Source organism: Homarus americanus, unplaced genomic scaffold, assembly GCF_018991925.1.
Source record: "Homarus americanus isolate GMGI-L3 unplaced genomic scaffold, GMGI_Hamer_2.0 scaffold45698, whole genome shotgun sequence".
Taxonomy (NCBI): Eukaryota; Metazoa; Arthropoda; class Malacostraca; order Decapoda; family Nephropidae; genus Homarus; species Homarus americanus.
In genome coordinates this window covers 4,681,905-4,704,322 of record NW_024735554.1, presented here as the reverse complement: position 1 = coordinate 4,704,322, position 22,418 = coordinate 4,681,905, and the positions used below count along the sequence as shown (strand labels likewise).

Genomic DNA, 22,418 nt, shown 5'->3' with positions numbered 1-22,418 from the left:
TCCAACACAGGCTAAGTCAAACTGAGTCATGGTTTGAATAACAAATCTTATGGGTTATGGTTATAGAACACTGTTCCTGGAGGGCACATGATGGAAGTACAGGCACTAACCCCACTGTCTTTGCTGGAGCAGCTGGCAGGACTGGCAGCACTGTCTGCTGGTGAGGCAGCAGAAGTCATGGACGTAATGCCATTACAACTACCACTGCTGCTGCCTTCACCTGCTGGTGAAACTACCTCTTCCTCTTTGTAGGGCGGAATCTGTAGTTCTTCTAAGGCCTCTGCCAAATATTAAGAGGAAATTTTTGTGACAAAGTTTGAGTTTATAAGCAACATCTATAAACAATCATGTATGACATTGCAAAAACAAAAATGGCAGTCCCCAAATATATGTGTCTGACAATAAATAATTTATTAAATAGTGTTCATACTTAAACACCAACAGAGCTGAAGAGCACAGTTAACAACAGAATAAAAATGTATAGGTTACCTTTGCTTGTGTCTGGAAGAGGGCAGTAAAGTGTGATGGTGTTCTCGTAGCGGTCTAGGATGCTGTACATACTTGATCCAGTGAAAAATTCGTTATGCTCAGTGCCAGATGCTTCAATATATACCTGCAGGAGGTCGTATATGATGTTCAAATTCTTAGCAATGTTCAATTCATGGACAGTTAATTTTGTTTTTGTAACATTACATTTTATAACTTTGGGATGTTTGATATTTATGCCAATGTATCAAGTATGCCTAAAATTATAACAGCTACCATACAGCTTTTAAAAGATCACCACTTGATGCACAGCCATTACATGACAAAATAATAATAACAACAATACTCATACACAGATAAAACTACTGTAATGTATAGCTAAGCTGGCAAGACTCGAGGGGTGTCTACTATTGCCAAAGCAAATGTTCAAAGATTTAACTTTCCCTGGCACACATATATTTTTTAAGTGTCGTGAAAACATGAAAAGGACTGAGCAATGGAAGAGGAGTAAGAGACAGTAGAGTATTCCATGCTAAGGTCATTATGTACCTTGTTTGATCTATAGAAACCCTCCATCTTGAGAGTCTTGGTATCTGTGGTGAGCGGTCTCAGATCGTTGTAGTAGCGCTCCAACACAACTCTCATGGTGTCTGGGTTTAGGTTCAGGGATCGCCCGAGTAGTTCCTTCAGTTCCCGGACTGTCATGTTGAGGCTCCCTCTCAGGTTGTATGGTCCCTCTACTTCCTCTGTTGTTAAGTTCACCACATGGGCCTTTATGGTTGTACCTGCCATGAATTGGTAGGGAAAGAATTAATGAAAATACATTCAAATGGAACTGGTTTAATTTGAAAAGGTTTTAATTGATCAGTGTTGTAATAAGAATATCATTAACACTTTGCTGGGTATGGCTCTGGTGTCCCCATTCACTGAAGAAGATGATGAAGTTGTAAGGGTACAGGGCCAGCAGAAAATCTCTTAAATTATCATGCCAGCCGCCAGACTTGAGTTTCATATCAATGTCTCCCCCACATTTTTACCATACAGTAGTGTGGCCCATTATTTTCTTGACTGATAAACTCAGTCATGCCCAAATAATGGCTATGGAAATATCTTCCCACATTTCAACAAGCATGGACAAGGGCCATAAAATTTATATTATGATGTTGATGTCTACACGATACCTATTGTGTGTGTGTGTGATAATCATTACCCAAACATGCCACATATTATTTTGTGGTCTAGGTCGAGTGCTTGCTTATAGAGTCAAACCTCAGGGTCACTGGGGTCACATTATCCAACTACTCTCCCCACATTCACAAAATCTTGGTGCTATTTTGTGATGTTTATTTAATTATTTTTGTGACCCACTGAATGCAGCATAGGTAGGAGTCAGTCTTCTTTAGGAGTGACAGTCTTCTCAACAGTGAGAAAACAATTGTTGCACCAAAGAATATTTCTCATAGTGAGGAAGAAACTAGTTTGACATTTACATTATTTTCCTGCTCATTACTGCATGAGAATGTTTTAGAAAACAGTATAAAAATCACTCACCTCCAGGTTTATATACTTCAAATGTTTTGTCTTCATCTCGAATTTCCATCAGAAGATCAAATTTGTAAGAACTGCGCACACCGCCAAGAATTTCTGATATCAGCTCATCCTCTTGACCCTCAAAGGAACATTCTAAACTGTCATGGAATTCCTCATACTTAACAAGGCGGCATCTCTCCAGAGGAACAACATTTTCTAGTCCTAACTCCTGTTGAAGGAACAAAGTACAGTCAATCTATACATTTATTTTAACACATACAGGCATCAATCTTTCACTTCCCATTCCCTCAGTATGTTCATACCACTGTGTAAACTCAGGTCTACTCTCCATCCAACACTTCCTTCACTTCCACATGTCCTGCTTATCTGTTTCTTATTCTCTAAATCTTATTCACTCCACATTTTGTTTTTAAGCATGTCATTTGTGTCACTTCCTCATTCCAAATCTGTCCTTCACATCAGTTTAGTAATGGTGTCCTTTCTTTGCCTCAATTAATACAGCTCTCTCTCACTCTCTATATATATTCCACAAAGGACTTGTTACTTTCTTTCCCTCCTCTACTCTGTGATTCAGGTCATTCTTCACTGTTCAATATGCAGACACTCCCCGGGTTACGAATTTCTGACTTTACAGATACTCTCCCATACGTCCTACTTGTATTTAAAATGAGCGCCAAATAATTCCTGGGCTGAGTGGGGACATTTCCAACCATACCCCACCTGTGAGCTCCATCTTATGTTATGGTTGTTTTTCACCTATAATTTTGGGTAATTGTCTTCATTTTTTTTATTAGTTACATACTGTACATACTCAATCCTACATACAGAGAGTGCAAAACAAATACAGTAAAATAATCATCATAAGCTGTATGGCTAGTGAGTGTGTGTGTGTGCAGGTCGGAGGGTCTGCGGCGAGGAGTACTAGTACTAGGGACGTTACTGTGTTGTTAGGCAAGCACCATGGGCAACTGTGATGCAGTTTGAACACTATTGTTATAATTTTTGCCCTCTTTATGGTTTCATTAATGCTATTTATATGCTTTTGTTATTGATGTTTATATGCCAACAATTTTAAGTTTTAATGTTATGGTGTGGTTAAAAATACTTTCAGGGATGAATCTAGTGATCTGAACAGTCTTCACGGTTTGTTACAGTGTGGTTACTGTACAATTTGTAATTTTAGGCCTGGCGCTCTAAATTCCAGAAAAAGGCCCTATCTGCCAACCCCCTGCCCCAAGCATGATGGATACATGGTCTCATAATCTGTATAGCAATTGTATATAAACTATATGTACTATACATGTTCAATGATGACCTTTGGATGGGTCACATCTGGCTTACGGACAATTCAGATTACGGATAACCTCCAGGAACAGAACCCATCCGTAACCAAGGGAGCGTCTGTACTGTACTGACATATCCACCTCTCACTTCCTTCACTCTGTATTCATTCATATTAGCATTTATTTCTCCCTGTCTCCCTTCTCTACTTACTGTATTTTCATTACTTTTGTCAAACTAACTGTATCCATTCAAAAGTTTGTTCAGCAAAAAGAAAGGCTTACAAACACCTGGACAATAATTCCACACCATTATACATCCACTTTCACTGAGTTTATCAAAATTCATAATACTAAGCATATCATTAATGGCTTCTTCAATTTACCTTGTGGGCCAATTTGGTGGTTTCCCTGAGTGTTGAGTCCTTGTGAACTCTGAGTTTCTTCTCCACCATCTGACTCTGGCCTGGAGTCTGGCAGAAGAGTTTGATGCGACACGTACACCGTTCGAGCTCCCTCTGTTCTCTTTCTGCTGCTTCCTCCTCTGTCATCCTTTGTACTAAGTCCTGTGGCACAAACCATACACCAAATTTACACAAGGACATCAACTAAAAAGCATTATGTATCTGATATATACAGAGACAGGAATATACTTGGGCACTACTCATCCTTCTAAATGAACTGTGGTACTGGTGCACCAGATTGGTTGTTAATGCTACAGTAAACTTTATTTACTTATTATCCATCTCAAGAGTCATCAGGTAAATATACTTTCCTTTTAACATCAGTGGAGATTAGCAAGAGAACTTATTTGTATTAATGGAAGATTCAGGAGCACTATAGAGGTACTGGTATCTCTGTGTTTACCTACATATTTATTATTCTTAAAAAAAGGTAACTGCCATTCTTATTAACCCTCTAGAATATAGAAAATCATCACAACTATAATATTTATATGTTAATAACTTAAGAAGAAAATATAAAAGGCCTTGAAGACTTACTTAAAAGAAATTACCACTGCATCTTGGGCAAAAGTACCAGAACAAAATTATAGCCAGCTTTACGGTTGCACTAAAATCTGTATGTAACCTTCTATGATACAGTACTGCTGTAGGTACTTATGGCTCACTGAAACCTGAGCAGGTTACACATCATGTCGATAGGACATTGAAATTTATAAACATCTTCAGAAAAAAAAAAAAAAATAGTTGAACACTGTATGGTTAGAGTGGATGGTGGGCTGCTGGGGGAAGATATGAGAACAACAATGATTAACTCACCTTGATATGTTGTGGGAGATGCTCCCTGGTAAAGGCATCAACATTTCTGTCTTTAGTAATCTGTCTGTACATGAGCATGTAAGCATTAGCACTTGAGCTCCAGCTGTAGTAGCCGCTTCTTGACGTGTTGCCACCATATGTCTTCCTGATGTCATCATATGTTATCTGAAGAAAAAAATCAAGAAAATTATTAAAATGAATATCCACATCTTCTATCTTGTGGTCTGTATAGTTGTGCCCATCCTTCCTTTCCTATCAACCTTTTTGTTTCTAGATACCAAGTACTGAATGATCCCTATGATAAATTATGTTTGCTTTTGTTCCTTGTGATGTAAACCTTTATATTTCACAAGAATTAAGATAATACCCTGTTGCACTTTGTTCCTTGAGTGAGGTATTTCATGGCATGACTTCACAAAAGGTATACAGGAATGACAGTTTATACACAACTTTAACCATGTTTATTATGATTTCCTTCACAAACTACTGTACAATGCCCTAAAGCAACACTTGAGGTACAATGTTGACTATTTTCCCCAAACTTGTAATGTTTCTTCACCTTACCTTGGTTACACTCTGGTCATTGAAGCAGAACCACTCCCCTGTCGCAAAGTCCTTTATGTAAGCGTAATAATGGCCACCCGAGGCACTGCCCGAATGGATCATGATAGAGAAGAGCTCATAGACGTAAGGGCCATTTGTTAGCCAGGTCTTGTTTTTCTCATTGTACATACTACTTACATCTATGCCCTCATCTTCATCCTGGGGTTCAACACACATCAAACTCTCATTAATAATCTGTATAAGTTTATATTTCCTCTAATACTGTATTATATATTATTATTTTGAAAGTGGAGTAATCAATAAATGTCATAATAAAACCTTTCAGATTTAATTAAACAACAATATTCCTCATACAAATAATAATCAGCATTAAAATATTGTACGTAGTTCCAAGTCAATGACCTACGCTTAAATGTCATACAGAAAACTAATGTTAAATTGCATTACTGTACCTGATTGTCAGATTCTGGCTGGGAATTTGAAGTATTTTCAACAGAACTGTCTTCTACGTCAAGAGCCGAACCAGAGTCTGTGGTGGAAGCATCGTCAACCTTATCTGTTGAGGGTTTGTCTGGGGTAACAGCAGCAGCAGCAGATGCAGCTCCATCCTCTTTACTGGGATTCTCAACGAAGCAATTTAAGTCCAAGATGTTTGGGAATGTGACTCTAATGAAAAGAGAAATGATCTGTGTATTAATAACTACAAATGTTAATCTATTAAACACAAAAGATAAAAACTAGAAAGCTATGGGTGAGGTAACTAGGGGGTCATAAAGCAAGATCATATGTATGCAGTTCTGTATAACATGAATAAACTGACACTGGCTATGATGATAATAACGACAACTTTTTCTGCAGGAATATGATATTTAAAAGATATACAGTATACAAGAAATGATACTTGTAGACCAAAATACAGTACAGTAATTGATGAGTAATATATTTCACAATGTACACCAAAAGGAAAGACTTACTTGTCATTGAGTTTTATTCTGTGTAGTGTCTGGTAGTCAAAGTCAAACCGCATGAGGTGTATGGTAAGCAGGTACGGGAAACGGGTAAACTTGAGACCTTTATGAGCGTCACACAGAGAATCACACTTTGAGCATTTATATTTGTTGTTCCCAGTGAGCAGCTCAGGCTCCACAAATGCCTTCAGAGCTTCTTCCTGCAGAGAAATGCAAAATATGTTATCACTCAGGAGATCACTAACTTCTTTTAACCTTCTAGATAGGGACAACCACTCCACTTTGTCACATTTACAGATGTGTAATTAACTTTTTACGTGCTGGTAAAACACTGTAATATGTCGTGAATAACTTACCACACTCTTGTAGGCTGTGCTGGAGCCAAATGGTCTAATAGGAAGAGGAATATCTAAATAGGTATCTTCTCTTGCTCCCTCGGTACAACACTGAAGGCACTTCACATAGTCCTTCATCTTTCCTAGAAATGTAATAATCATGTCTTGTAATCATCCACTCCTAAAGTCCTTAATATTCTCATATCAATTAACCTCTAACAATCAAGAATGTTACAAAATCCTGTAATTTAAAATCCTATAACCAACACAGGCAAGAAATTTACTGTTTATAGTTCAGAGTTAATATTCATTTAACACAACGTGTGGTGCATCATGCAACCAGTAATAATCCAACTAATTTCTTCCCATGCCTGGCTAAACTGATAAACTTATATACAGTAAATATAATTTCTCATGAAATCACATACAGAGGTACAAAATAACAACTTCAAAAAGCCTTTTATTCTTGAGGTTCTTCAGCATCTCTTTGTAACCAATGTTTCATATATAAAATTTGCTTCCCTTAGAAGTGTTTAGTGGTAGTAAGCAATACCTGGCAGAATACTCTAATCAATTTTATAATAATTATATGAAAAGATAATCACTAGATCTATTCAGCTTCATGAAACACTGCTATTTGTCAAACTCTCAGATGATGAATGTAATGTAATAACTTGTGAATTACTTAAGGATGATATTAGGTCATAAAGTAACAAGATAAAATGTTAACCTTCATAAAGATTATTGATGAGATCGGACTGATGGGTGTTTTTGAAGCACTGTTCAAGGGCGTCAAACATCACTCTACACAGCTCTTGAATGTCGTGTTGCTGCCACGCTTCACTGCTGTCCCATCCAAAACTCTTGGTGAGGTTGGTTGTCTCTACAGCACTCTTGTTAGTTGTCTGGGTGGATATGTTAATTATAAATATGTGTGTCAAAGGCAAAAAATGCTATGCCTTCTAATATTTTGCTTACTTTATATCTTGGTCATCTACTAGCATAATAGGAAAAGGCTACCAAAAATTTAACAGTGCTGAAAGGAAATGTCAAGTGCCAAACGTGAAAAATGGGGTGTGTGTGTGTGGTTAAACTGGACAAAGGACAGTCTATGAGGAACTGAAAATTCCACAGAACTGTGATTCCACTCTGGGCTGTTAACAGAGAACCTCCTATAGTCACTATACCTTCATTCCTGTAAGATTTCTTTGATAGTGACTGTGAACCAACACAATCTTACCTGTAGGAGAAGGAAGAGTCTTTGTATCTGACATGGTATATTTTTGGATGCTTCCTCCTCAGAGCCTTTAAACTCCCACTGGTAGAGAGCATTGCGGAACTCTGGCGTCATGTAGAGTGTCTGCAGGAGGCTGTTCAAGTAACACGTCATCGCCTGGTTCACCAGTCCCACATAACCTGAAGTATACACAGACAATACAAGGTAGTACTATTAAAAATACATGTACCAAATCAGCTTTATTATCTTGCTATCAAACCCCATGAGACCTGGCTTAGATTAGATAATAAAAGAGGCAGTTCTTGGATTATATGCTATTATGTATAGTACAGTAAAGTGCAGTTAACCAACCTCATCCCCATATAAAAATTCAGACATTTTTAATAACTATTCTTAATCACTGAAGTACCGTACAGAAGTAAAATCAAAGCATATATACCATACAACACTCTATTTTACATTAACTATTCCTGTACAGGGTCTCCTCTGCTGAATAAAATCATCTGTCGTTAGCCAAATAAAATATTAAAAGTAGCCTCACCATAGTGAAGGGGTTAATGTGTACGTATCTATAAAGTTTGTAGAGCCATCATCATCTACATCTCTGAAAGTCTTTAAGGGTGGGTAAACCCATGTGTCAGGGAGCCATATATGACAAGTGACTGGCTCAGTGCCCACTAAAACAAATAACACCGTACCAACTCTGAGAGGTCATTCATGAGGGCTAACTCACATGTCTTGGCTTTGAAGTCCAGCTGAATTGTGGTGCAGATATAATTAAATCTATAACCCAACTGACTTTGCTTCCAGTACATTAAGGAACACAAAGGCCGAGCTCTTCTACATATCTCTTAATATCAATCATGTTCAGCACAAATTGTTGAGACGTTTATAGACTAGTGAAATGTGGCTCACAACATCCATAGAGTTTACACCCAAATGGTCTGACTACTGGGTCCTGGTGCTCCAAAAAAAAAAAAAACGAAAATTTTATGAAAATCATAGTATTTCTATACAAGATTAGGAGAAAGAATATGAAAACAAATAAAATAATATGAGAAAAACAATAAAAGTTAAGAAAAAAGCAATAAGATCAAGAGGATAAAAAACCTCTGAGAGCAACAGAATATAAAATGTGCTGTAAAGTATATTCCTGAGTAAGAAATTCATTTCAAGATCCTGGGAATTCTCATTTACTCTTGTGTATGCAAGTCAGAAAATAGTGGAACATAATAACCCTTGGGCCTAAGCGATGTAGATTTTGTAGTTTTTAGTATTTTTGAAATCTTTGGCTGCAGATTGTGGTCTGAACCGACACAATGGGTATATTAACCATAGATACACAAGATGATCTGACTGATGTATGAGGATGTGTGTCTGGCACTTTACTATTAACACAAAACAGCACATATATACCAGTAAGAAATAAAAGACCTGAAAATGTGTAAATATGAGGCTGAGGAAATAGTTTTTACCTGTTTCATGCTTAATTAATGCAGAAGGATAGGAATATTCTGTCGAGTTGTCATAATTGTTACTTCGGTCAAACCATTTTCTGTCAGTACTGTTGGCCGTGGGAGATGCCGAGGCACCAAGGCTAAGGTCATCCTCATCTGTCCGTCGAGGGGGATGGCCACCAAGGTCACACAGTATGAGGTTGTTGCGTGGGGTGCCCTCCACTTGAAATCTGGCATCGGCCAAAGTACGTTCTGCCTCCATCTTGTCCACTTCTACCTGTAAATTAGGAGAACTTTCAGTTTTAAAAGATAATATCACTTCCTTCTTCTTAAAGCTGAGGTGTGACACAGTCTGCATGTCATAATATTATCATTAACAAGTTGGTAATTTGAGTTACGTACAAAAATTACTGTTTATACTGTTATTCAAATTCCTTCTACAGTATAGCTAATTATTGTTAAGTTCTTAAATGTGAGTTTATTTACACATGCAAACAGTATACATAATAACATTCTTAAATAGGTCTGAACATAACCAATGGACTAATTTCTTTAAGGGTTCTTTATAAACTTCACTTCCACTGCTATATTAATATAACTTTCTGTTGTTTTTCTCTCTCTATATCTTTCCATTAAAATCACTGATTACTATTAAAAATCTTCATTGAACTTCACAACTTACTCTCTCTCCTTTAAATCTCCATAAACTTTCCTAAAGCTCATCCTTGTAATATCTCTTTACACATGAGCCCAATTAATGCTGTACAAGAATACCTACACATCTCTTGTGATTTTCACCACCTGATTAAAATTGATGTTCTTCTCCAATCATGGTATTTGCACATGTATTTCACTGCACATACTCCTAATAATATTGTCCCACTGCAGTACACAGTTTCTATCTCCCTTCCCAAATCTTCATACTTTCTAATTTTCATATTCCAAGGTCCAGTTCTAAACTTAAGCTCCTCATTCTTAAGGCTTTTGGAGTTTGTTTAATGTCCAAGGCTTTGTTCTGACAAGGCAGAACTTGCCATCTCCTGCTGATACATTGCCTGTAAGCAAGTGAGTCAATATTGATCGTACATGGCTGTTCTAAGGCAAGAATGGAATTAAGTAAGACAGGAAGCCTGATGCTTTTCCTCACCAGAAGGAAACACATTTCAAAAGGACCAGTTTGGAGAATGGCAGCTGTGGACAATATATCTTAATATTTACAAAGACAAGCACATGATTTGTATTCACTACCTAGTACTGTACCAAATACTGTAGTTATATTATCTGTATCATAAGAAAACTGTATGATAAGTCCTGGAAAGATCTATTCTACCACAGCAGATTTACCTCCAATACTATATACTTTGTACATAGTATTGTCTCTCACTGCTAGTTTCCTATATCAATTTTCAAGAACAGACAAACTATGTGTTATCGCTGCTGGCTTTTGCTACCTTCAGCACCTCCACTCAGCACTGAGTGCTTCCCAGCACCTCAACTGATATGCCGTCTACAAGCATCACCTTAACCAAACAAACCCATAAATCTCTCAGCTTACGACCAAGTACTCCGCGACCTTCCTTGTAGACTGTAGAGGTGTTGTGACTCCCATGTGATCGTGCAACCTTGCCAGATGTTTGTAAACGTCTCAGCCATAGAACAAGAGTTTTGTTATTATGACCATGGATAGGGGCTCGGAACACCTCTGGCACACAGTATCATCCCACCCACCAAGTGTAGTGAACACACCAACTCACAATCCTGTCCTGGAGTTTTGTGCTAAGACAATTTAAACAGTTCTGTTGTCTCTTGGAACACCATACTGATTTACATCGACCCGCACTTGTAAGTACAGTCTACGTGATGACGTACCCCTCAGTACTGAAATATTGTGGACTAATTATGCTCGTAATAATGTGATGTACTTTGTATTATGTCACTGTTTAATGACCTTATGTAGTCAAGATAAAATTGTGTGAGACTAACAAATTATGTATCAGATGGATCACCATGTAATACTAATGAACGCCTTGTTCTCTGCAGGTTTTTGACTATATCAATAAATACCGAGTGTCAAAAGGCGGGTTTCAATCATTCCGTTTGACTTGCCTGTCACCCGACCGTCCTTAACTAAGGCGGTTACACTGTGCATGCTATAAAACCCAGGATACTTTATACTAAATTAACTAATCATGTTTACCCTTACCTGATCACCATCGGAACACTGCAGTACCAAAGAGAATGAGTCGTGTTCATACTTGAAACGGCGGCCCACCTCCTGCATCAATTCACCGCATGTAGATGTTGCTGGGGTAACTATTGTCACCTTATTTACAGTGGCAGTGAGGCCACTCATGTCACGGACAATTACAAACACACTCACATTATCCAGTTCTGAGTCTAACAGAGAATCAGCATCGGGACATTTGACTTTTTCGTTACTTGCGGTGGCCAAGCTTGTTTCTTCACCTGAACTAGAGATATCATTCACTATATCTTTATCTACAGAATCACTATTTTCGATTGCTTTGTCAGAGTCTACATCATCAGCAACATCACTTGTGACAGACAAATCATCAACCTTTTCACTTTCTACAGTCTTTGAACACTCGCTGGTTTCTGAGGAAGCTGTCTCTTTTGAAGACTCTTCAGTATTTGAAGAGTCCGTGGTTTTTGCTGAGCTTACAACCTTTGTAGATTTTTTGGGTTTCGTTGATTTGGCCTTTGTTGAACTTACAGACTCATTTGATGATGACATTTGTATGGCATCATTACTTTTGGTGGAATCTTTTGTTGTGATCGATCCCTTGGCTCGGACAGAGTCTTCTGCTTTTGTTGAGTCACTTGTTTCAGGGGAGTCTTCAGGCTTGACTGAATCACTTTCATTAGCAGGTTTGACTGATTCATCAGTTTTAACAGAGTCTTTAGGTCTGACTGATTCATCAATTTTAACCGAGTCTTTAGATTTGACTGATTCATCAGTTTTAAATGAGTCTTTAGGTCTGACTGATTCATCAGTTTTAAAAGAGTCTTTAGGTCTGACTGATTCATCAATTTTAACCGAGTCTTCAGATTTGACTGATTCATTGGTTTTAACCGAGTCTTTAGGTCTGACTGAAACCTTTGTTTTTACCAAATCTTTAGATTTGACTGAATCTTCTGTTTCAACTGAATCCTTAGATTTGAGTGAGTCAGTTTTGATGGAATCTTTGGATCTAACTGAAAATTTTGTTTTTACTGAATCTTTAGATCTGACTGATTCATCCACTGGAACTGGGTCTTTAGATTTAACTGAAAATTTAATTTTTGGCGGATCTTTAGATTTGACTGAAGCATCCTTTTCAACCTGATCTTTAGGTGTGACTGGACCATTAGTTACAGTAGAGTCTTTAGGCCTGACTGAATCACTAGGTTTAACTGAGACTTTAGTTGACACAGATTCATTTACTTCAGCAGGTTCTTCTGGTTTGACTGCTTCAGTCTCAACTGATTCTTGGGACTGGGCTGCCTCCTTTGTGTTGACTGTGTCATTACTTTCAATGGAGACCTTAATTTCAGTTGAGTTTTTAGCTTTATTGGAGGATTTAATCTTCCAAGATGCTTTAGTTTCAGCACAATTTGTACTTTCAACTGGTTCCTTCACTTCTGCAGACTCCTTGTTTTTCACAGAATTTTCAACCAATACAGAATCTTTAACATTATTGACATCTTTTGTTTCACTGGAACTTTCAGCATTGGGTGGGCCCTTAGGATCAATGGCTTCTGTTTTTTTTGTAGCTGGTGCTGCCGTGGTAGCTTCATCTGGCTCCTCTACTGAATCTTGACTCTTAACGGGCTTAACTATCTTTTTTGGAGCTCCGGGGATTTTCTTTGGCGGAGTATCACTTCCCCTCTTTATGAAGACTTTCTTGGGAGAGTCTCCAACTAACATGCGTGGTTCTTCGGCCTTGTTGCTGAGATCAGAGATGGCATTGGCCACTAAGGAGCTCGTCGTTTTCTTCTTGACGATCTTGATTGTCTTGACCTTAGTGGTTTTGGTCAGCTTGCTGGTGGTAGTCTTGGTGGAAGTCTCGGTGGGGGTGTCACTGAGGGTGGTGGTGCGGGAGGCCTGAGCGTCAACCTTCACCTGCAGGTTGGTTGTGACTTCTTGTTTCTCCTCTACGCTCGTGCCGTCCGCCCCACCACCATCTCCACCTCCTCCATCTCCCCCACCACCGTCTTCTACACTCTCAGCCTGCTGGAGAAAATTAATCATATTAAAATCAAGACACTCATAAAATACATTCTTTATCAGCTAGCTTCACACACACCATCTTTTTTTTTTCAATATATAGTAAACTTCAGAAAACAGATTGAGTTTTAGAAGACATCGAAGGTACAATATTAAGTATACAGGGTGTTCTGTAAATACCTTTCATAAATCAAGGGGTGTATTCCTGAGACTTAAATACAGATAAATGACAAATTGATCATATTGTCAATTCTCAACAGTTTTAGAGTTACAGCTCATGACAGGTTTGGTAGGAATGTGATGAAACCTATATAGGATGTTAATAAATCCCCTTGATTTCTACGTGTGGGGTCACATAAAAAGCAAGGTGTATGTTACAGAGGTCCCAAACCGCAAAGAAATGTGGCGCCGTGTACAGGACAGTGTGACAAACATTCGCAACACCCCCCGGGGTCTTTGAACGTGCGCGACAGTCAGTCACTTGAGCAAGAGGGGCAGAACTCTGAACATTTGCTCTAAATGTTAAAACCAATACAAATCATATGGCATTATTACTGCTAATAAACGTCACTAGAAACAGTGGATGCTTCATTTACACCCCATATAGGGTTCATCACATTACTGTACTCCCAAACCTGTCATGAGTTGTAACTCCAAAACTGTTGAGAATTGACAATATGATCATTTTGTCATCTATTTTTATTTATGTCTCAGGAATACACCCCTTGATTTATGAAGGGTATTTACGGAACACCCTGTATATCACTGACATATTATAAACAATCACATGAAGATGATATGAGTAGTCAGATGGCTGTTATATCTTCAATCAATGAACTTTACTAATCTGATAAAATAATTCCAAGAGTATATCTACAGTCAAAAATACTGTGCACTTCTGCTTATAGCAAAAGATCTAAAAGTTATTCTGATGCTAACCAGAAATCTTTTCATCTCAATCGATATTTCACACACAACACTTGTATCCTTCATTCAGTTAGGACAAAACCTATAAGCCTCACATAACACTGCAGTCTGGGTCAAGCATCTACTGTACTCCAGTATAGGTACAACACAGACTGGACCAACCAAGGAATAAATCTGATCAATATCTTACTTCACTTGACCACAAAGAGTAGTGCAAACTAAATTCAATGAACACCTGGCTAATTGTTTTGCCTGCACCACCATCATCATCATCACCATTCTACAATCATTTCAGACTAAAAGCAGTTGTGTTAGTAGAGTACAGTACAGTATATGAATCTATAATTTTAGTTTAATTACCTATTACTGTACAGTTGTAATGTAAAAAGAAAACAGCAATCCCAAATATTGTACATTACAGTACAGTACAGTACAGTACCAGAAGAACAAGATGCGACAGGCATTATCTCAATTTCTACCTATACAGTACAGTACAATTAAATTTTTTTTACAGTACTCTGGTCGGGCCCAAATATTTTACCCCTCTCCAATATTACTTCAGCAGTCTAATTTACTGAGAAAATAAACATACAATATACTGTACAGTATAATGTACAGGTAATTGGAATACTGTACAGCAAACCTGTAGACACACAGTACAGTACACAGTAATAACTCACCTCCATAACCAACTGATGAAGCCACCAAAGGATACTTTATCTCCCTCCATAGTTAAGCTCTAGCATTAGACCTTACCCTAACACTAAATTATAAGGTTAATTTTCTTGTGGCTCAGGAGATCATCACACACTGGATAAAGCATCAACAGTGTAAAATTATACAAGAATAAAATGTACAAGTTCAAAATCCCACAATAAAATTTGTAACATTTCTTTGGGGGCAATTGAAGGTAACTAATTTTAGTTATTTATGTATTTATTTATTTATTCATTTTATTTATTTTTTTTTTTTGGGGGGGGGAGGGGGATCTTTAAGCTATGGAAGAATAAGTTGTTGCTAAGTTGGTTAAGATTTTAAAGTACGTAGTATATCCACACATGTGAGCCAGCCAAGTCAAAGACACAATTAAAAGATCACTACCTAAAAATGCACAAGCCAGGGGATAGTATTAAACTTATTCTCACATCATTCACAAGGCATTACACTACTGGTAATTCTAAAAACATCTTGTACACCTCAGCATGCACCTAAAATTCCCACCACCCAAACACACGTGCTCTAGTGAACCATCAACACCCCCCCCCCACACCAGATCAAAAAACTTCCCCCAACCTTCTTATATTTCTTTTTACAATAATTAAACAGTAACTTTTAATCTACTACAACTACATCAATACTTCTCACTCACCCAGATCCACACTTTTCATTTATTACTTTGTCCAACAGAATGGGACATGTTCTCTCCTCTCTCATTACAACACAAAGAGAGGATTAACTCCCCCCATTCAAGCCATTGTCATCCATATTTCCATTATTTCCATTTCCACACAAGGTTTCCATACTACATTATCTGGCAGGTTAAAAATAATAGATGTACACAATCATACTTCCTAATACTATTGCTTCTTACACATACATACTGTACATACACACAGTACATACACATTAAAATTAATCCTAGAGAAGCAGGTGTTCATAACATATAAATAATTCTCATGAGTACTGTACTGCATTACGTAATACCAATGCTAAGCTCTAAAGGTTGTCAAAATACATTGATATCATGCACCTTAAAATTTAAAGGAATATTATACGACAAAAATGCATGAATGGATTAGTTGTTAAACAATGAACTCATAACATATAAAACCGACAAGAATGTGAAAACGTTGTCACAGCAATGCAGCACAAGCAGAAGACAGACAAGCAGTACTCTATGTCCTCATTCTGAAAGCTTCCCTCCAAGTAATTGTTGTCTTAGTAGTAGTGGTTGTCGGATAGTGTACTTAATTACTACACTGATGGAATTAATTACTGTACATGTTTATGAATGATGAATAACACCCATACATAAAACCAGGAGTAAGATTTTGGTGGGGAGATGACAACTCTGTATGATGTCTAGGATCCTTCTCCAGTAGGTACCATTAAAGCCTTGACATGGATCTGAAGATGAGTTTCAGCATTGAGTGACACTTCCAGACGTACATACACCTGGTAACATATATGGGTTAACTTATCAAATATTTCCCCGCTAAACCCTATTTTTTTTTTGTAATGTCTCTTTCTCCTTTATGTCAAACAATATAATCTAGCCAATGAGGACCCACTAGAAAACTCGACAACAACACTTGAATTAGGATGTGTAAAAAAAAAAAAAAAACACCCCAATGGGAGAGCTTCAGAACAGGGCCAACCGTGAGAAAATAGTGGTGGGCAACTCACACACCTTCATTATAACTCTGAGTAACCGCAGACGCAGAGTTTCCAGAAGCGGATCTAGGGGGGTGTACGTCGTGGTGCTGGAGACCCCCCTGGGAGATACAAACATTACCGAGTTTATTCCTAGCTTCATCAAGTGATCGTAGCAAATGCTCAACTTTTACATTCATTTAACGATCAAAGAACACACAGGCTAGGTTTGGGTGGAAGGACATCAAGGCTAAAAATGGTGTGAGGACAAATGGTTGGACGTAGTGGCTAGAGAAGAGAAGGTAAGTTATTGGATGGATTAATGTGCCCCCTGAGGTAAACGGGCATATCAATGTGTGCCGAGGAAAGTTATGGACCACATAAAATAAAGAGTAGTAATGGGCTGGTATGGTAAGGTGAGGGGGGGTTAAAGGCATGTCATACTGAAAGTGACTTGGGTCCGCATAATACTTGACAGGGGGAAGGGGAAGACGGGGGACAAAAAAAGGCCAGGTGCTGTGCTAAAAAAATTATATTTGTCTTACAGTACTATAATAAACCATCAATTGAAAAAAACCCTACTAAAATATCTAAATCAATAATTAACACAATACTACTCATGTACATCAGACACTTCCATGACTACTTTTAGAGAAGAAATACTTGGCAAAATACAATAATCCTCTGCTGTGAGAAACATTAAACCAAGACCCAAGGTAGAAGGTCAAATGGTGTAAACAGATCAGATAAACATAAGATACAAGTGACTGCATATCCTGTGTTCACTGCCAGCACACGACTCTTAAGATACTGTACACTAATAGTACATGTAGCAAGCCTTCATTCATCCTTTATATACATATGGAACAAATAGACACATATTTTCACACAACACTCATACTGTATTCTATGTTCCCATTACCAAGAGGTTGGGAGTTACACATGTGAGTAAAATGGAACTTTTCTTACCAAAAATCACAAATTATTACAAACTCCAGTATATCTTCAGGGCCCTTAAGGCAGATCAATACACCTCATCATGAATCACTGACTGACTTCATTAACATCTACAGTACACTTTAATAATAATACCTTCACTGCTCTTACTAGTTTTCAATGGGATGTTTCTGCCTCAGTTTTTATAGGAAAGGATATGTACCTTTATATCCTTCCTCAAGCCACTTTAAAAGCTTTACAAAGTCTGTCTACTACAGTACTATAAACATTTTCTCCACTAACACCACCACCATTATCACCCTTACTACTAGTGTATCATTCACCAGCACCATCCTCACACCCTTCACTCTATCTGCACCATTACCATAATCCCCATAAACATCAACATCTCCACCATCAACACCATAAATCACTGCCACCACTATACTCTCACATCAGCCTCTGTTGGATAGTACTGTACTGTACAATAAAGCAAACACCAAAAAGAAAAAAGTATATAGTCAATGCAGACAGATAACTGTGTCCAGTATTACAACCAAATATTTGTTATTTGCTAAAAAAAAATATTAAGAAGCACATTTACAGTTCACATGCAAAATAATAACTTAAGTTAAATATTTTAAATTAAACATGTTTGTCAAGCTATTGAAATTATTCATCAATAGTAATATTTATATGATAAATGTTACTGTTAAAAATAAGGCAAAATCTAGTTACAGAACAAGAGTCAGTGCCACAAGCTCTCAGGGGTGTTCTTATAATAAACCAATCATAAAGGTACCTGCATATGTAAACAGTGAACATGAGGTCAGTGACCAGGAAATACATACATTAACAACTTTCTCCTTGTCAAGATGAAAGGCTCCCTTGTTGAAGGGAATTTAGGTTTAACCAAGACACAAAACGTGAAGATGAAGCTACAGTACCATAGGTTAGTGGCACAGTGGCCTTATTACACTCAAATTGGCTACAACTACCATGTGATCTTTCCATTATGCTAATAAGTGAGACATATTCCAATAACAGAAACCATTATCATACTTGTACAGTGTATCTCTTGACATCTTCCTACTCACTATTCAAAGCTCATCAGATCTCATCTACACTACAGTACAGTACATGTTTTGATGTATCCTTCCTTCCATAAACTCCCCATGAAGAGGAAACACACAGAGTGTTTCTTAAATAGATATCCTCCACACCTTCGAGTGTTACCTGCAAAGGACTACTGTATCAGTATACAGTAGCCAACCACAACAACACCTGTACAGTAGAGTACAGTACAGAACTTGAAAATTACAGTCCTTCTAGGTTTACCAGGAGGCACTAAGAACACCAAAGATAAAGATAATTGAAAAGGCAAAGTTAATGTCAACTCAGATAGATTTCTTCATTTCTCTCGCATTATTTTATTTCCTTTCCATTTTTTATTTTCCCCACCAAATAAAACCTCTTTTGTTCCCTCACTCACAAGGAGTACAATGATCAAATTTACTGTCTCACATTTTTTGCACAAAACGAATATGGTGTACAGTAATCACATTTTCACCCTTCATCATAAATATATTAGCTCCTAAAGCTTTAGGCACTAATAAATTGATGATGGTTAAAAATGTTGATTAGATTTATTACATGAAAAAAAAATTATAATGAAAAAGAGAGAACAGCATAGAAGCAAAAGTGTAGGAAAAATAAAAATAAAAAAGATGTTTTTCAGACATGAAGCTTCCTCCTACCACAGTAAGGATGTGGTGAACTGCTGATACAAACAATTTCCTCACCACCGCCTCCACTACAACTAAACTTAGCACAAGGAATCCGCCAAACGGCCAGACATGTAGAAACTTGGACAATTCGGACTATTGTTACAAGGCCTTGACCAAGGTCCCACACCAACCGTCAAATACACCAAATGAGCTAAGTGAGTGGCAAATGGGGTGACTTTATGACCCAAGGGGCTTTGCTACATGGCCAAAACACTAACCACTTGTGTCTTATCTGACGACAAGACAAATAGGGCAGATCACACCGAGACATTCAAAACCTTAAAAAAGGATGGAAAATGTGAACCACGGGCCATTCTTTGGTGATGTCGTGCACCACTAACATAGGTGGACATAACTTCAAGCTCTCCAAGTTATCATATAGAATGAATATAAGGAAATATTTCTTTACACAGAGGGTGGCAGACTTATGGAATGGTCTACCAGCTCACTCTGTGAAAATGAGAACAGTACTGTACTGGGCTTCAAAATGATCTTACACTAAACTATCAAGAAAAATGGAGGGATCCTACATGGTGAAGGGAGAGATACTGGATGAGGAAGACAGGTGGGGGGGTGGTGGTAAGGGTGGTGGTAAGGGTGGTGAACATGGTTGGCCTCCCCATGCCAACTGGGTCAATGTAGGTACACCCCCTTAAACCTCTCACAACCAACTCCTACCATCACCACCATCAACACATCCACAGCATCAACCACAGACACTTAGACTATCTTTAACAACACCCACAGACTCTTCTCAACATACCTATACATTTACCAGAATAAATGAGGACAGATACAAGGAGAAAAAGACCATCAAGCTACGACACACACGAGAGACCTTCAAGACCCACGACCATCTCATTACAGCAACCATATAAATACTGCCCACTAACTCTCCTCACTTTATTTTAACATTGGGTCGTGAGAGGTTATGACGCCTCTGGTGGATTAGTGTGTGATAATTTCTGCATTTGTGTTACATGTGATACAGCTAAGTGGATTATATGTAATGTCTCCTAAATTCGTGGATTATAAAGTGTTACAATTCCTGTATTTATGTATGAAGTTATTAAGCTACAGGAGTACGATAAATGATGGTACTAATATGAGTAAAGGCAAGTGAGAACGTAGCTTTACATCCGATAGCTTTAAACATAGTTGGGAGTAAGTATAGCTTGACCCCCCCTTGAGTACGATATCTTAATCTGTTGAGTACAATATCTTAACCCCTTAAGTACGATATCTTAAAAATGAGCTGGCAACTTGTGTTTAGTTCCGATGTCAAATTTATATTACGACAACTTTCTGTTTATATTTGGTATTATTTGTAAACACAGCTTGGTGTAACCGGTCGGAACTGATGGAAATTAATTCTCACTTGACTAGGGGTTTATTAAATATTATTAGATGGTAATTGCAGTGGAAGCGCCCATTGGAGAAAAAAACCCGAACCAGCACAAACTCTTAAATTTACTAACAAAAATGAATTCTCCGTGACCCGTGGAAGGATAGCATAATTATTAGATGATCATAAATATCACAGGTTTTCCCTCATACATCTGGGAATCATTAAGACCAGGTAGAGGGTCGAGCTGTAAGAGGAGGTAGTACTGTGAACCAAGTATTTCCTGTTGTAAAAAGTAATCGTATAGAAAATCTCTCTCTCTCTCTCTCTCTCTCTCTCTCTCTGATCATGTGAACATTAGGTACCCCAACTCATTACACCAGATGATAAAACACCCTAACACTACCTGGGGGAAGTTATAGGTTGGGTTAGGTTAACGTTCAGGTGCTTTAACCGGAAGCTGAAAATAATCTAGGGTGCCTAATCTTCATGTGATCCATACAGTCCTACATCACAAGTCGGATATAATGGAGAGGGTGAGGGGGATAACGCTGCTTATATACAGGTTGGAGATAACGTCTGTCTGTCTGTTTTACTGTCTGTCTGTCTGTTTTACTGTCTGTCTGTATAAGGAGGGTTGAAACAAAGGCCAGACCAGGTGTTTTTTGTGGTGCTTACCTTCCCGCCATACCTGCGACACACACACACTGCAGCTGTGACCTGATATGTGGAGCACAACAATTTTTTCTACCTCCCTTTTCCTATGTGTGTGTGTGTGTGTGTGTATACATGGGTTTGCTTGGGTCTCCCCCTAAGTAACCCTAATTTTACCTTGATCTAATCTCTCCCTCCCTTCCTTTGCCTCCCTCCTTACACCTACACCCATCTATATCACACATACCGTCTTCCGCATTCAGAGGAGACTGTCACATGTAGACTGTCCTCCCTTCCCTCTCCCCTCCCCTCTCCCACCTCCCTCTCCCCTTGGCCACGACCCCCGTACACTTACTATAAATACACCATTACACACACCTCTTTATTTACACCAAGACTCTGACGTCGGTAACGATGGTCCATGGTCCTTTACTATTACCATCAAGTGTGTCTTTACTCCCCGTTAACGACCATGACGAGGAGGAGAGAGGAGGGACGAGGAGGAGGGGGGTAGAGGAGGGGAAGAAGAGGGAACGAGGAGGGAAGAAGAGGGAACGAGGAGGGAACGAGGAGGGAAGAAGAGGGAAGGAGAAGGGAAGGAGGAGAGGGTAGAGGAGAAGACGGAAGGGATTAATTGGTTTTAGGTAAATTTTTACTTTAATTTAAGGCATCACCCTTATGCCTCTATCACCTGTCTGTGTTTGTTACTCCTTGAGACAGACAACCTTACTACCACAACTCTCTCTCCTCACCACACAACCACATCTTTCATACCATGACCTCCTTTCCACTACACCACCACAGCTACACCAACCCCCTCTCGCCACACCACAACTCCTCCTCTTCCTCTCATTCTTCAAGGACCTATCATCACCTTCATCTCTTCAACTCGCTTCTCCTTTCCCCCTTACTATCCTACTTCTCACCCCCCCCTCCCTAGCACGTGTTATGTGGGCAGGAAAGCCTCACCCCCTCCTCGGGATTTCCACCTCCCTATTTAGACTTAGAAT

At 38.4% G+C, this 22,418-nt stretch overlaps 1 protein-coding gene across 9 annotated transcripts in view; it reads right to left on the bottom strand.

Moving 5' to 3' along the window:
• Positions 1-22,418, bottom strand: part of LOC121871430 (ubiquitin carboxyl-terminal hydrolase 47-like) — a 61,189-nt gene that overhangs the window by 15,318 nt on the left and 23,453 nt on the right. For 5 of the 9 annotated variants that reach the window (XM_042373717.1, XM_042373718.1, XM_042373714.1 and 2 more), the window contains 14 exons: positions 11,362-13,392; positions 9,177-9,435; positions 7,705-7,880; positions 7,195-7,369; positions 6,486-6,607; positions 6,136-6,329; positions 5,614-5,827; positions 5,162-5,359; positions 4,598-4,762; positions 3,704-3,883; positions 2,038-2,245; positions 1,036-1,271; positions 490-613; positions 111-280 (listed from right to left, as the gene is read on the bottom strand). In XM_042373717.1, coding sequence (XP_042229651.1) covers positions 111-280; positions 490-613; positions 1,036-1,271; positions 2,038-2,245; positions 3,704-3,883; positions 4,598-4,762; positions 5,162-5,359; positions 5,614-5,827; positions 6,136-6,329; positions 6,486-6,607; positions 7,195-7,369; positions 7,705-7,880; positions 9,177-9,435; positions 11,362-13,392 — 4,452 coding nt within the window. Of the gene's footprint in view, positions 1-110; positions 281-489; positions 614-1,035; positions 1,272-2,037; positions 2,246-3,703; positions 3,884-4,597; positions 4,763-5,161; positions 5,360-5,613; positions 5,828-6,135; positions 6,330-6,485; positions 6,608-7,194; positions 7,370-7,704; positions 7,881-9,176; positions 9,436-11,361; positions 13,393-16,723; positions 16,809-22,418 lie in introns of all 9 variants that reach the window. The other 4 variants (XM_042373720.1, XM_042373721.1, XM_042373722.1 and 1 more) reach the window with 3 other exon arrangements.